Raw genomic sequence first — 14824 nt, 5'->3', positions numbered from 1 at the left:
CGAGCAGAAGGAGGACGAAGAGGAGAAGGAGGAGGAGGAGGAAGAGGAGAAGGAGGAGGAGAAGGAAGAGGAAGGGCGGCCGCCGCCGCTCGCCCTCCTCTCCCCCCTCGCGGTGCACGCCGGGCGGCGGGCGGCCATGTCGCGGCTCTGGAGCTGGCAGCGCCTCACCGCCCCGGCCCGCCCGCAGGTCTGTGCGCGGCGAAAGGCTGTTTTATTTTATTTTTGTGCCTTGTGATCGGAATTTTGTGCTTGTCTTCCAGCCGGGGGTTGGCGCTGAGAGCGCTGGGCGAAGGTGCAGCGAGCCCCTCTCGCAGCTGGCTCGGGAGCGTGGTGCCCCTGGTTGTGCCCCGGAGCCGTGGGTCCAGCACGGGGCTCGCTGCTGGGTTGCCTTAGGTACCTCTGTCCTCCCACCCCAAACCTGCTCCCTGCGGCAGGTGGGAGTCAGTGTGTGCCTCCTCATCGCCCAGCTCCTGTGTCTCCGGCTGCAGCTCGCTCTGGTTGCCCTACCACCGAGGGAAGATGCTTCACAGTTGTACGCCCTGTCTGGGGTGCGGGTGTTACGTGTGAAACCCCGGTGACGAGTCAGGACTGTCTGCTTCTCGGAGAAATGAATATGGGGCAGAAAATCCTTTGGACATGCTGGCCAGCCTGTTTGTGACAAAACGCTGATACCAGCTTTCTTACTTGGTGGTTGCAGGGGACTAACTCAGCAAGTCTCTGTTCAGCCCCCAGGGGCTGGGTGTTTGCATTCTCCCAGCATGTTCTCCAATCACTATGATTGGCAGTAATTGCCAAATGAATGCTCATTACTTAATCATTTCTAAGTGAAATTTCTCCAGTCAGTCAGAAGCAGTTGGAGAAATGTGTTTCGAAAGAAATCTGTTTCTTATAACAGCCGTACTGTCTTGTGTGACAGCCCCACTGATGTCTGACCTCTCTCCAGGAGAGACCTGGATGTAGGAAATTTGAGAATGAATATACATCAAACATTAGAAATGTTTTTCTTTCTTTAAAGAGAGTGGAGCAAGCCTCTGAGTATGCCATCTCTGAAGCTTTTTCCCTTCAAGAGCCGAGGTACCCACAAGGGCTTTGTGGTCCTGTGACGAGGTTGCAAACTGTGGAACAGCTGCAAGATCATGATGAGGCCTGTAAGGAAGGTGAGATGAAATACTGCTTGCCACGAGCTGCCTAAATGAACTCTTCTTGATCCAGCACTGTGGTTCTGGTCTGAACAGGGTGTTACAAAGTGACAGACCAAAAGAAACAGTTCATAGCAAGACAGATTGGAGCCTTTCATCTAAGGGACAAAGGCATAAAAGAAAATTTGGTGGAGTTCAGGGTAGATCTTAATTAGCATACCTGAGAGAATGATGAACTCCCTGTCTCCTGGAAGTTTCAGGTCAAGACAAGGATGAATACTGTCTTTGAAGATCTGGTCAAATACAAGTTGCTGGGCATCAGGAAACTGGATGAAATTACCTGACAGATTTTTGACAGCAGGACAGATGTGAAAATGGAGTGGCCCTGTGTAACTTTCACATCTATGAATAATTTTGTGGTTTTCCTTTGATTCTCATGCAAAGTTTTCCTTGCCAATTAACTAACTAAATATTCTCTTTGTAATGCCTGCAGCCACAAGTACTTACTGAAATTTGAAAGTAAAACTAAAACATTTTAAAAAATAATTTGATTTCCTATCCATGCAAGAAGTACATCTGCAGTGTAGGAGATAGGATTTTAAAACCAGAGTGAATCGTTCTTTTAAAACTCAACACTGAGCTGTACAGAAAGAAATGAAGACAGATCTCCCAAGTGCATCCTCTTCAAAACAAGAGGTCAGCTTTTTAACTTGTAAGCAACAGCAGTTCAACTAATAGCACAGAGTACACATATCTGCTTACCGTGCACTGTCGGAATATATTATGCAGCATAGTGGCTCAAAAGGAGCTGTCTTTGCAGTTGCTGGAGAAGTTGCTTGCTTTCCTCATGATTCCTTATTATTTTTGTTTGTCCTTTTCTGCTAGTGTTTCCCTTTTTGTATTTGCCAATCCCTCGGGATTGTTACAAGCACAAATGAAAGTGTTTTATCTGGAAGTCCATTATTAGAGTATTTAATGGCATTATCTGCACATATTCCATTTTGCAAGGAAAGGTATGGATAAGAGAAGTGCTAGAACTCATTTATTCCAGTTATGAAGAGCTCACATTTCAGTCAAAAAAGTAACTCCGTTCCCAAGTGATAAGCAGTTTTTCTCTCTTATTTTTTATATCAGATATATTTTCTTGTTCCTGAGCTGAGATTATAGAGAACAAAAGTGATTTGAAGGACAATAAACATCAAATCTACGTTTTCTTAAAAAAAAAAAAAAACAGCAACCCATTTTAAAGAAGTTTAGAAAGGCTTTACTGCCTTAGAAATATCAGGACTCACTGGGAATATCATTTTGTGTTAGAACTAGAGATTTGAGCAGCTGTTCGTCCTGTCTAAAGGCTTACAGCCCCGCAGTGGCTGACGAGATCCCCGCTCTTTGTCCATCCTTGCTGCATGGATGCCTCAGCTTCTTGTAGGGCTGCTCCTGATGCAGTTTGCAGTGTTCTGCTTCAGGAACAGCCTGGCCACCCACGCAGTGAGGCCTGGTGTGCTGTTGAGGCAGCAGCCACATTAGCTGTCCCTGCTCTTGAGTAGGAGCTCTAAAGAAGGAGTTTTTTGCATTTTTCTGCAGAAGAGTATGGAGAATTTGCAAATAAGTCCACAGAAGGACTTTATACCCAGTTGTGTATTAGGCATCTATCTCACTGAGTAGTAGCAAATCCGTCGTGGGTGAATTCCTGTAGTTACATCTTCTGACTGCAGGTAGTCCCTGCTGAAGCTTGCCCCATGGCAGATTTTTAATCTAGTAGTTACTGGAGCTGTGGTACTTGCAAAGGTTAACCTGTATGCTTGAAGCAAACATTTGTCCAAACTGCTTCTTTTTGTATTGAACATATGACAACCCTGGCTGTACATGTGGAATATATCTTAAGCGTCTGCAAGTGCAGTGGTGAAACATTTAAAAGCTATCTGAGTTATGAATTGCTTCCTATGAATTCCGTCTCCTTGATAAATGTTTTTATAATCAAGAGTGGTCTCAATGTCCAAAGAATCTTGTAGAAAAAATTAGGTGGAAAAGAATTCATTTGTGACATATGTGACAGGGGAAAAAAAATTGCCACCTTCTCTTCCTGTTCTTTTGTAGATTAGGAAGATGAGATGAGAATTATTATCCCTAGTCCATTTTATGTTGCAGATCAGCTTTCAGTCATTTTAGAATGTGTTTCCTGCATGTGATATAACCATCCCAGAGACAGAGTCATGCTAGCTTACGCTTAGGCATATATTTTTAAAGCTAGTAAAGTCATCATCAGTCTCTTTCCTTGTGATAGCCCGAGAGCTGCTCAGTAGCTGGATGAAGTCCAAACTGCAACTGGAGCTGATGAGCGATGGAGAAAGCGAAGTTGGCTCTGTCCTCCCGGAAAATCCTTCTACAGCCGTTCCGAAGTACGAGCGGTTTGATGGTGAGAGCACAGCAAAGCGGTTCTTGGCTCCCTTTCTGAGCACGTGCTGGGGAAGGGAGATGGGCTGTTGGGCTGACAGCTATGAGTCTCTGAGGCCAGGAGGGTGGGCTCAGGTGAAACGAGTACAGATGAAGATTTTTCTTCCCCAGCTCTGACAGCGGCTCGCTATTGGGCTGCACAAACATCTGATGTCTCCCTTTGTAAAAGAGATTTTATTTCTGTTGCTTTTGGGTATGTGTGAGGCCTGTCAAATTTATACAACAATTTGAGATGCTCAGAGGCAAGGCAGTAAAAAATGGACAAAATGTCGTTGCTGCTCTACTGTGTTCAATGGGAAACTGATTAAGACTCTTTGGGGATAAATGGAGTGCAGTCACTGTGTCTGCTTTCATCAGAAATGCATTCACAGGCTGGGAAAGTGATCCCTTTAATTATGTTAGGCTTCGTGATCCAAGACAGGGGTTTATTCATTTCAGGCTATCTTGAGATGAACTGAGTTCCTCATTTCAGACTTGTGCAGCTCTCTGGAACATGAATTGGAAAGTTCTTCTGCCCAAGAATACCTACAGCATCTTTTGCAGAGCGAAGTTGTGAACTGCAGGATACTGGAAGACCTTAGGCTTGAAGACACGGAAGGAAGACAAAAACTTGCAGATCCACGAATAACCATGGAGCTCAGACACAAGCAGGTGTGCAGGCAGGGCAGCACAGCACAGTTAAAGAAGTAAGATAGAGGATTATAGGATTAGATTAAGCTCAGTGATACTTTCCCAGTGTTCTCTCCCAGCCTGCAATAATCCCTGACTTGCAGGCAAATACCCTAGGATACTTCTCCAAGGTTTAACTGAAAAGTTATTGTTTCCCCTTGCATGTTAGCGTTTCACAGTAGCTTGCATGGGAAGCTTTCACTGTTAAGGTGAACTTCCACTATTTCATCGTTTCAAGTTTTCCCCCTTTCTGAAGACTGACTGGAAAAGCCACCAGACCCTCAGCTCTGAGTTTGCTCCCACCACATAATCTTGGTTTAACCCCGCTCTCCTAACTGGTGTTTTTTGCTGGTCAGAGAACAGCACCAGTCCAGTCAGTGACAGCTACAGATAGGGTTGCGTGCTTCCCACCCTGTCAATCTACAATGAACCTCAAATTCTTCAGCTTTTGGCACCTGCATTGACTTTTGCTGATTTCTTCTTTCCCAGGTGAAAGAAAATCGACTGAGGCGTCAGAAGGCGTTAGAGCTGCAGAGGCAAGAAAAGTCCCTGAAGAAATCCATTCTGTCTGAGGCCAAGCTCCAAATACAAGAGGAGGACAGAAGGAAGGCCCTGAAGGCCAAGGTGGAGGAGGAGGAGATCCAGAGGGAAATGGTGAAGCTGCGAAAGGAAATGGCTGAGAAGAGGCAAACCATGGCAGAAGCACGGAGAATGTAAGAGGGAGAGAGGGGCATGGAAGGCACCATAGGGAAGAACAACTTCTCTTATTAGCTCCTTTTGGTAAACGTAAGAGGAGCGGTGGTCCCAAAGGAAACATTTTCTATTCCTGTCTCCAAACTCTTCCCCAAACCTTTTGCTCCTTTGTTACTGACTTCAGTGGCAGAATCTCTCATTAGAAGATGGGCTAAAGATGTTAGACTCCCTTCAGCCATTACCAGTAGGTACACGCAATCACAAAAGTAGGAGCATGCTTGCACCGCTGTGCATTCTCTCCATCAACTCTGTGGCCACATCCAGCCTGATCAGTGTTTAATACAGCATGAAAACCAGTGCACTGAAGAAAATGCGTGAAATTGCAATGAAAATGCTGGCCAGCCTAGAATAGTCTATGCTGAACGTCTATCGCTTAATAGACTTCCTCTCCTGTGGGAGAATAAAGTGCACTGTTGGCTAAGAATTCTGCAGAGGGATGCTCTTTGCTTCTGCTGAGCTTGGGTTGCCACAGAGATGTGACTTGTAGGGATGCCATTTATTTACTTAGGCAGCCCTAATATCCTAAATCTTCTAATGCGAGAAGATTTATTGAAATGTATTGAAATGTGGGCTGTTCTCTAGGAAGGCTAAGTTAAGTAATCAGCAGCTTTCTAGAGGTCATTCTCTTAGGATTGGCAAAAAAGGGAGTGAGGTCTGTACTACAGCAATTTCCTTATTGTATTAGATCTTGATGTTTGCTCACTTTCCAGGGAGGGGAAGAGACAAGGAGAAAGCCAGAACCTGTCAGTGCAGGAGGTATCTATTACTGTGTCACCGCCCCTGCACCTGAAGAAAGAAGAGCAAGAAAAGGAGAAACAGAGAAAGGCTCAGGAGCTGCTGATCAAGATTCACACCAACAAACAGAGAGTAAGCATCACCGTCCTTTTATCTGAGACTCTGAACTACCTGCCCTCAGGTACTGTTTGCAAAACTGAAGTAAAAAATCCTAGTTATTAGTGTTCGGTTTTTTTTTTCTTTCCCTTTTTCCAAGCTCTCCTCCTGATATCAGGCAAGTAGAAAAGCAGGCCAAGAAGTACACTGTAAGACTAGGAGCGAGAAATCTGGAGACACCACACCCAGTCTGGGTCGCAAGTGTACCCAGTGGAAGATTTCACGTAGAGCTGTGGAAAAGGTGTCACTTCCAGTTGCAAACACAAAGGCTTCTGCAGCTGAGGAACAGGCAGATGTACAGAGGCGGCGGCTGTAGAGCAAGATTTGCTTTCCCCTGAGGAAGGAAGTGGGGAGGGAGAAAGTGGCACAGAGGGGCGTGAGAAGTTCCCTTACTGTGTGTATGGGAAGATATTTAAAGGTTGCCTTGAAGAGCCTGGTACAGGAGCAGGGGGGTAGGAAAGAGAAGCGCTGAGGGCCTGTGCTGACTTCTGAGTTGTCTCCAGGAGTTGAAGTATGCCAGTTTACACACAGTAACGGGTTCCTTGAGCATCCACCCCCACCAGGTATAGGGGAATATTCTGTGATACTGCAGCAGCTTGAGACAAACATGTAGCCTTTAGTAATTCCTAGTAGGAAGCTAATTCTTTTTCCCTGGTTTTTGACTGTTACTCCTCTGGTTCTGAAAAACAGCACGAGCAGTGCTCTGAAGGGAAATAAAAACACAAGTGTCCTGGAGCCCTGAACCCACTTACCTGCTATTGGGAGATTAAGCTGGAGAAACTGGTTGGGTGAAAACAGTAACTGGTTTTTATTGGTAGTTAAACTGTAGGGGAGCTTCCCATCAATCAACTGTTCTCCATGTCTTACCACTAGGGGTATCTAAAGGTGGGGATTTTCCCTTTTTCTCACCCTGAGAGTTTACAAAAGTAAGAGAGATTCCCCTGCTCATTTCTGATGCTGCAGCCAGCTCTGTTAAACATGTTACATCGAACCCTTACAGTTGGAGAGATTTTTGGACTGAATGATCTTATATGGGTGGTTTCAGCGAAGGGAATAAACTTCCCTGTGTGCAGTATGTATACCATCCATCATGTAATGTTTTTAATTAACAGAACAGTCGTCATTAACGTCTACTTCTCTACATCTAGATTTTTTTTTTTCCGTCAAAGAATCTCAGCTTTAATGGTGATTCTCCCCCGGCTCACTTCATCTCCCCGGTCTGCTGGATGTGAGCTTGGCTACTGTTTAGCAGGACACAGCCTCTTTCCAGCACAATCTAAGCTGTGAAGATAAGCCTAAAGGAAGCTGCAGAACAATTTAGAGCTGGCATAATGTGAAAAGCCACAGCTTAGCCGAGCTAAGCAATAGTGACATTGATTATTTTCTTAAAGCAGAAAAAAATAGCTAATGCATTGACATTTTGTCCTTTTTGTAAGTTTTCATTTGGAGATTTCAGTGACCGAGAGGAATGCAATTATTACAAGGCATTATCACAAAAGGGGAACAGCTGAGTCCTGTGAGTTGACCCACTTGGAGGATCAAAATGAACAGTGTCTGCAGTGGCAGGGCTAGAATTATGGGGTAGATTAGATAGCAAATTGCTGTTCTGTACAATGTAAATCACTCCCAGAGGCAGCGAGTCTAATTACACAATAGGGGAACGGTTTGGCTTCCTACTGGAACAAAGGTGAGCTTAGGTCATGTCATAAATTCACGCTGGGAAGTGTCTTGAGTTTTGTCTAAGTTGAAAAAAATCAGCAACTGGTCCATGGAGCTGTTTGTTAACTCTTCTCCACAGAAGTGCCCTTGTTTATAGAATCTTAGGCATTTTCCAGATTTTGAAACATCTTTCTTACCTCTAGAAACTGTTCCTGAATTCCTCATGCGTTTTATTCCTTATACTTGGTGAACTGAGCGTGTTTCACTCAAAAGCATGGAACCCCATGGTGTTCTCTTTCTAGTCTGCCTTTTGCAGAAGACTACCTTTGCTCTGCATTATTTTATTTTACCTTTAAGGTATTTATGGAAAGTGGGGATTCTAAAAAGAACCTCAAAAGCAAAAGTCAGATAAGGGGGATGGTGGAGAGGATTGGCGTTTGTGTTGGACTGTACCTTACTCATTGGTTTTCTGAAACTCTCCCATGCAGTGCATGCAGCGACATTTCTCTGCTTGGTTCAAACTCATTCTGGAACGCAGAATTAAAATGGGGAAAGCCAGAGCCCTTGCTGACTGGAAATGCCAACTGAAGGCCCTGCGAGCCTGGAGAAACTATACGTGGATCCAGAAAGTACAGCAGGAGACACAGCAATTGGAAGTCCATCTCCAAGACCAAAACAGGTAGTGACCCTGCACTGTGAAGTTCCTCCAGCTGCAGCAGTACTCTGTGTGGTGACAAGAGGGCTGTAAAAGGGGCTTGCCAGTTAGCCAGCAGGAGGAAAACAGAGGCTTTTTGAGAAAATTGCTACATTGCCTACATTCTGCTGGAGACCTTGTGGCACAGATGAAAAGGAGGAAAGAGAGAAGCTAGAGCTTTAGCACTTTCTAACAAGCCTGCAACTCTCTCTCTAGGTATTTTCCCTGGAAATCTCATTTTGGCTTGCTCTGGGCCCCAGATAATAGGAGGGTATCTCCTACTTCAGTAGTATTACAGCCGTTTTGACCAGTCCCTTTCATTAAGGCTGTTGGATCAGTTCCCTGTCAGCAGGGAAATATCCTGCTCTTGCAGGTGTCTGGGAGGCTGTGTGGGGAGGCACTGGCACTTCCCCCTCTCTGTGCAGCTGCCCAGGCGTGACAGAGGGAAATGCAAAATGCCAAGTGGGACACTTACTTCAAAGTAATGGGCATCATCTGCCTTCCCATTCCTCCTTGGCAAAACGCTACAGCTTTGGAGGGCCTCCAGAGCTGAACAACAAAAAGACCTGGGAAGTTACGGGGCCTGGACTACTGTACTTGATGGAGTTGTTTCAGGCAGGCTTGGACAGAAGCCTCACTCCTATCGTAACAAAAGTGCTTTCTCATTCAGGAAAAACCAGCTGTCTGCAGAGCATAATCGGCGGCGGCTTCTGCGCTGCTGCTTTCTAGCATGGCACCGCTGGAGCCAAGCAGAGACAGAAAAGCGAGAGCTGCAGCTCAAGAGGGAGGAGACAAAGAGGAAGATGGCACAGCTGCTGGAGGCGGTGTCACTGGGGAAGGGGGGCCTGGACGGGCCACAGGAGGCTAGCAAGCCTAGGACAGCAAAAGTAAACCAGCATCAAGTTTTGCAGCAAGACGAGGTAAAGCTTTCCATGTAGCTTTGTCTATTGGCATCCCTGTAATCTCACAAAGTGCTTTTGTGCAATCCGAAATAAAGAGCAGAGGAAGGTTTTTTGCCCAGGGTGACCCCTAAATACCTGCCTACTGTTCAGGAGGGAAGCCTGTTAAAGAGCAGAGGTAACCATGAAGGACAGTGGATGAGTTTTAAAAATAAAATGATCTCTTATGGTGCCAGAGAACAACCCTTCATGTACTCTGAGTCGCAGTGAGCGTCCCACCCCCAGATCACTTCTGCTGAGAGATTAGTTACATCTTTGATGCCTTTTTAGACTGAAAAAGAATAACTTTCGACTGCATGACGAGATTTTGTCATGGCAGTGCAGCTCTCTGGCTTTTCAGAAGTGGGGGGGGAGCTGTCAGTGAATATCTCAGGATAATGCACATCACAAGGAGGTAGGAGAATCAGGATGCTTCCTTAAATTGTCTTTTGTCAGAGCCTGCCTTTCCTTTCCGTCTATAAAAGCTGTAAAACAGCACCCAGTATGAGAGCTCACACATACAGACATGCATATTACAGTTCAAGCTGTTCATTTGCTTAAATGTCAGTGAAAGTTGATTTCCTATTGTGCTTAAATCATCCTAGACGGCCAGTATTTTTCTTCAGATGTGGTGGAAAAGCTTGTGCTGGAAGGATGGGACTGAATTTGGAGTTTGACCTAGGAGTCAGAAAGCAGAGCTGGCATCTGATGCCTCTTCTGAGAAAAAATCAGGTGTCAGGGAAGGCGCAGCCTGACTCCCCAGTGTGCACCAGTTTCATGGTAATACTTGACCTAAGCTGGAGAAGAGGCAAGAAAGCAGCCCTTTGTAGACTGTTCTTCCGTTTGAAAAGAGGCTGTCCAGTAGATCAGCCTTGTAGACCACTTGTATTTCATTTTCAACAACTGTTTTTCCTTTATTCTCAGTCTGAGCATTGCATAGGGACAACAGAGTCCAAAAGGGATCATGGTAATCCTTGAGAGATGAGCTAACCCCTGAGAAATGAACTGTCCTGTGCTGTGCTCCCTGACGAAATGGTTGGGGTAATATGCCTGCCAGAGCTCTTGCCTGATCAGGATTTCCTCCTCCCAGGGAAATGGCACACAGCTTCTTAACAGTGTTTTCCCAACATCCTTCCAGTTATGCGCATAACTGTGTCCCTCTGCCTTGGCTAGGAACTGGATGAAGATTGTGTAGCTGAGATTGCCCTACTTCTCAGGCCCCTCACTAGATTTTTCATTCAAGAAACGCTTATTATGTGGAAAGGGCAGAAGAGAGCTTGATTTCAATTAATGCCAAATCTTTCTTTTTGTGTTTTTTTTTTTTTTCTTTCCCAGCCAACTGAAACATGCCTCGTACAGGAAGAACCCGACCAGACCAGAGACCACTCTTGTTGGGATGCTGCTCACACATCTCATTCCAACAGAAAACCCAAGTTTGCCTGGCAGATCACCCTAAAACATTCAGCCCTGAATGCCCAGCACCAGGCTACGTACAGGAATCAAATAGCCACTCTCCCCCAGCAGTTTCAGGCACCCAGCCCCAAGACAACCCCTGCTTATGGTAGTTGTTTTGAGCACCGTTATGCCTTCCAGCAACGTCTGATTGAGGAGCAGAGGCAGCAGCTTCAGAAACAGCAAGAGCTGATCCTTGAACTGCAGGAAGATCAGAGGCTGAGCAGAGCAAAAGGAGAGGCAGCACAAGCCATGGCAGTAACCCAGGCACTTAACAACTCTGCTTCCCAAACCAGGGAGTTAAAAATGGAGAGCGGAAGACAATCCAAATGCAATACCACCCCTTTGAGGTATAAGCCCCCTTGGTAGAGCAGGATCAGTTAGTCATCATATCTCATTTCTACCCAAGCTGAGCCAGAATTTGCCAGGAACGCTTCAGTCATACTAGTGCTATCTGCTGTTCCTCTTACCTGTGACCTAGCCTCAAGGGTAGCGTTGGTCTCGCCACAGTTCTCATCCTCTGTGTTCTGTATTGACTTGACACCGCGTGATCCATACAGGGTCCACTTAGAAACAGCAGCACTGGAGTGTTACACATAATAGCAGCAGGGATTTAGTTAGGAAAAGAGAGAAACTGTCATACTCAGTATTTCACAACATGCAGCAGCTCAGGGTACTCATCTTCTTTGTAAGGATGCATCATTAATCCCATTTCAGGCAGAAGAAATGTATATCAGGGGCCCACATTGAAAATGTAGCACAGTGAAGGGTAGAAACTACAAGGCCTGTTTCTCGGTCTCAGGTAGTAGGTGTGAGACATGGTTTGACCGAGCTCACTGATTGATGTCTTCACTCTTCCTTTTCATAGCCTGCCTCTTTTTCATAGGTCCCAGAACACCAGAGCAGTGACGCAAGGCAGGAGGCCCTCCACCCAGCTGACCTCAGCTCATCCCATACTGAAAGGTATTGTTCTTGGTAGCAAAGACCATGCCAGACCGCTTTCCTCAACAGCTCATCTGGAAACTTCTCTTTCTTTTCCTCTGATCAGCGCTGTGAGAGTGTGAGCTGTTTTCATGGCCAAGTCAGGCATCTGTAAAACCTGGGCCGCTGCAAGCACCCCAAGTTGATGCTCAGAACGCTGTGGAAACCATTAGTCGTAACACTTGTGACTGTTTCTGGTGTGACAAGACTCTGAGAGAAGCTCTACAGGTTGTTTTGCTGTCAGTTTTATTCCCGTCGCACATCCAATCAACACTTAAACTGAGCGCTCATTTTCACCTACCTTTGTCAGAGGTATTAAGATTTCCAAGAGAACGCAGTGCCAACCCAAGATTTTGTGAGACAACAGTAGGTAGGCTGGGGAAGGAGCTCCAGATCCCTCCCTTCTGTGAGGTAGCTCCCCTTCTCTGGCCATGCTGGAATGGCAGATACACATTACACATGGAAAACAGCCTTGTCGTACAGTGAATTAAGATCAGATTCTGCTACCTCCCTAGCTTATATTCTCCCGTATCAACCTAGGGGTAGTCACAGCCTGCAAGAAAGACTGTCTGGTATGTGATTGTTGTGATGTTTTAACAGTCTTGGGATCACCATACCTTTTTGGCCCTGATTGCTGTGCATTAACAGATGCCTTTCGTTAACTGACTGTGTTCAGCTCCCACGCTACCTAGTACAAGCCATCACTCACTGATTGTCTGAGCTCTGTACAGCCTGGGGACAGTAAGAGTATTTTCAGAGCACTCAAGTGCTTTTCTTTGAAGATCCCCCTAAGTAGTTAAGTGCAAAGTCATCTCAAGATGATTTTCCCTTGGCAGAGAACCCTGGCACAGCTGAAAGGGAAAAAGAACTTGAGGAAACCTATTGTGGTCAAAGCAATTAAACGCCCCTCCAATTATGGATTGCTCCAGCCTGTGCTTTGTTTGTGACTGCAGAAGGAGTAAGCACAGGTTCTCAGGCCCACTTCATGTTCTGTGAGGTCAGACCTTCAGTCATAGCCAGCAAGACTGCAGCATTGCAACTCATCTCCCCAAAGCAGCATTAAGCAGTAGTTTCTCACTAAAGGGACCAAGTACCTATGTGTCACCGTGGCAGGGATGTTTTTCATCATGCAGTCACTCTAAGTAGTTGGAGCTTCCTAGAGACCTTATTGCAACTGCTGCTAAATCAGGTGCCCTGAGCCCCAGCGCTCATTCAAGGGAATAAAGAGAGAAAACTTCTGGACAGACACAGCCCCTTTTATAATCCAGGCGGTGACTGTCAACCAAGGAGGGTGGAGTGAATCTAACTGGGGCAGTCCTGAGTCTTAAAAGAGTTTGTGGGTTCCTCGTTTGTGAAACTGCCAGCCATAAGAGGCAGCAGAAAGCAAGTCACTTAGTCCTGGCATTGCCAGGTCACCAGGAGACCTGGCAGTAGAGAGAAGGGGTCATCCTTCCCATTCACCAAGCTTGTGCCATTATCCTATAGCTCATTTGCACTAAGACTTACGTCCTTTTGTTGTTTCCACTTCTGTAGCTATGGAGGAGAGAGCAATTCAGCGGGCAGAACGGAGGAGGAAATTAGAAGAAGCCAAACAACAAAGAGAAGAGGAGAAACTGGTAAGGACAGTGGAAAATGAAACGAAGACTTTTTCATGCTATTTGAGTCATAAGAAGTGCTATTTTAACACCATGAAGTTGTGAACCAAGAAGAGGCCCTTTAGCCAAATGAGGAGTTTTATGGCTTGTAAAGAAAGCAGATGTCCAGCGTACATCAAAAAGTGACCCCACTAGCCCTGCCATATCACAGACATTTCGTGTTGATGCTTGCTGTTACAACTCTAGAAGCAGCTTCCCTTACCACCCCTCCACCACCTCTTTCACGCCTACCTCATGGTTGTAACCGTTGTTGCCAAGGATGGGAAGAGTGGAATTGAAATCCACCTGACTGGACCTAGCAAATGGTGGGTTTTCCCTCTCCTGTCTGGTCAGGTCATGTGCAGCTTGAGGAAGTGCAGTCTGACCTAGTAAAAATGCTGCATCTTGGTTTCTAGAAAATCTCTTCTGAAAAGGGAAGATATTGACAATATTTGCATAGCTAATATAGAAATTCCGTGATATGCATCAAACAGGAGCCTTCTTAGCTTCAAGGCATTAATCTGTTACTGAGAACATCAATCCTAATTTGCATTAGGATTAGAAAGCTCAGAACTGGGGTTCTAAAACAATCAGTGTTTCTTCTCCAAGGAAGAGGGATGTGCATGCATACTAGGAAGCTTAAACAAATCTTAGAGAACACATCAACCATAGGGTGGGCAGACAAGCATTAGGTTAGGTTTCCTCAGCTACTGCTGCCATGATCATAGAGACTGGAGGAAGCACAGTCATTATAATCATGCATTATCATGTGGGTTTGAGGCCTTTGATGCATACACCAAGAACAAGAACTTTGTGGAATGAAAGCAGGCTGGGGTTTGCAAGGGGAACGGGTGAACATTCAGAGAAAGATATTGTATGTACACATGTACCACATATAACCAGTGCTGAAGTAAAACAGCTTCTTTGGTCTTCAGTGTTTGGGGAAAAACATATGTGAGCACCTGTAATGCTCTTTAACATGCAGATGTAAAACTTCAGAGCAGAGCCCAGTGGTTCAGTACTGACTTCAGCAATCATGTTATCAATAAGTAACCTGGGGTATGGTTTTAAGTGTTTTATTGGCAGAGTGGGCAAGTACTGTAACTTAGGGCAAAGAAAGATGGCCATATATAGGTGGTAGAAGGAACACTTCCTTCTCCCCCTCTTTCACAGTTCATTGTTCAGTGTAGATCATGTCTAGTATGTGACAAAGTCTGCCTCCTTCTGAAGTTTCAGGTTCTGGACAGTACTAGAATACTACTTGTCTGAGAAAGTTTAGAGGACTGTGTTCTCCAAAATGGTCGCATATGCTGAACAAAATTTTATCTTCCTCCATTTTCTCCATTTCAAGGCCCAGATGAAGGCTGAAGAGGAAGCACGTCAGAAGAAGGAGGCTGAGGAAAAGGAAGCTCAGCAGGAAAAAAGACGGGAGGAGAGGAGGCTACAGAAGCTGGTGACCAAACACCTCAGCTGTCTCACCCACCTAACAGGGATAGGGAAGAGGAGCTGTTACCCACTAGCACTGAGTCAGCAGCCAGGGGTGTGAACTGAAAGCCTTTG

General features: G+C 45.6%; 2 protein-coding genes across 6 annotated transcripts in view; one reads left to right on the top strand and one right to left on the bottom strand.

Moving 5' to 3' along the window:
- Positions 1–54: 54 nt before the first annotated feature.
- The window catches only part of CCDC191 (coiled-coil domain containing 191), a 20275-nt gene continuing 5505 nt past the window's right edge, over positions 55–14824 (top strand). The window contains exons 1-12 of one of the 4 annotated variants that reach the window (XM_083822517.1): positions 55–187; positions 1016–1157; positions 3424–3555; positions 4066–4244; positions 4752–4975; positions 5726–5882; positions 8054–8244; positions 8930–9179; positions 10533–10999; positions 11518–11612; positions 13164–13246; positions 14616–14717. In XM_083822517.1, the coding sequence (XP_083678643.1) occupies positions 137–187; positions 1016–1157; positions 3424–3555; positions 4066–4244; positions 4752–4975; positions 5726–5882; positions 8054–8244; positions 8930–9179; positions 10533–10999; positions 11518–11612; positions 13164–13246; positions 14616–14717 (2073 nt within the window). In that variant the 5' untranslated portion in view covers positions 55–136. The other 3 variants (XM_083822518.1, XM_083822519.1, XM_083822520.1) reach the window with 3 other exon arrangements.
- The window catches only part of ZDHHC23 (zDHHC palmitoyltransferase 23), a 19183-nt gene continuing 15365 nt past the window's right edge, over positions 11007–14824 (bottom strand). Inside the window, exons 4-5 of one of the 2 annotated variants that reach the window (XM_083822654.1) lie at positions 11932–12064; positions 11007–11231 (exon numbers count right to left, since the gene is read on the bottom strand). In XM_083822654.1, coding sequence (XP_083678780.1) covers positions 11217–11231; positions 11932–12064 — 148 coding nt within the window. In that variant the 3' untranslated portion in view covers positions 11007–11216. Of the gene's footprint in view, positions 11232–11632; positions 12065–14824 lie in introns of those variants that run through there. The other variant, XM_083822653.1, reaches the window with a different exon arrangement.

Source organism: Anser anser (genome assembly GCF_964211835.1).
Source record: "Anser anser genome assembly, chromosome: 1".
Taxonomy (NCBI): Eukaryota; Metazoa; Chordata; class Aves; order Anseriformes; family Anatidae; genus Anser; species Anser anser.
Note: the sequence above shows the minus strand (reverse complement) of the source record. Positions and strands in the feature narration are given on the sequence as shown.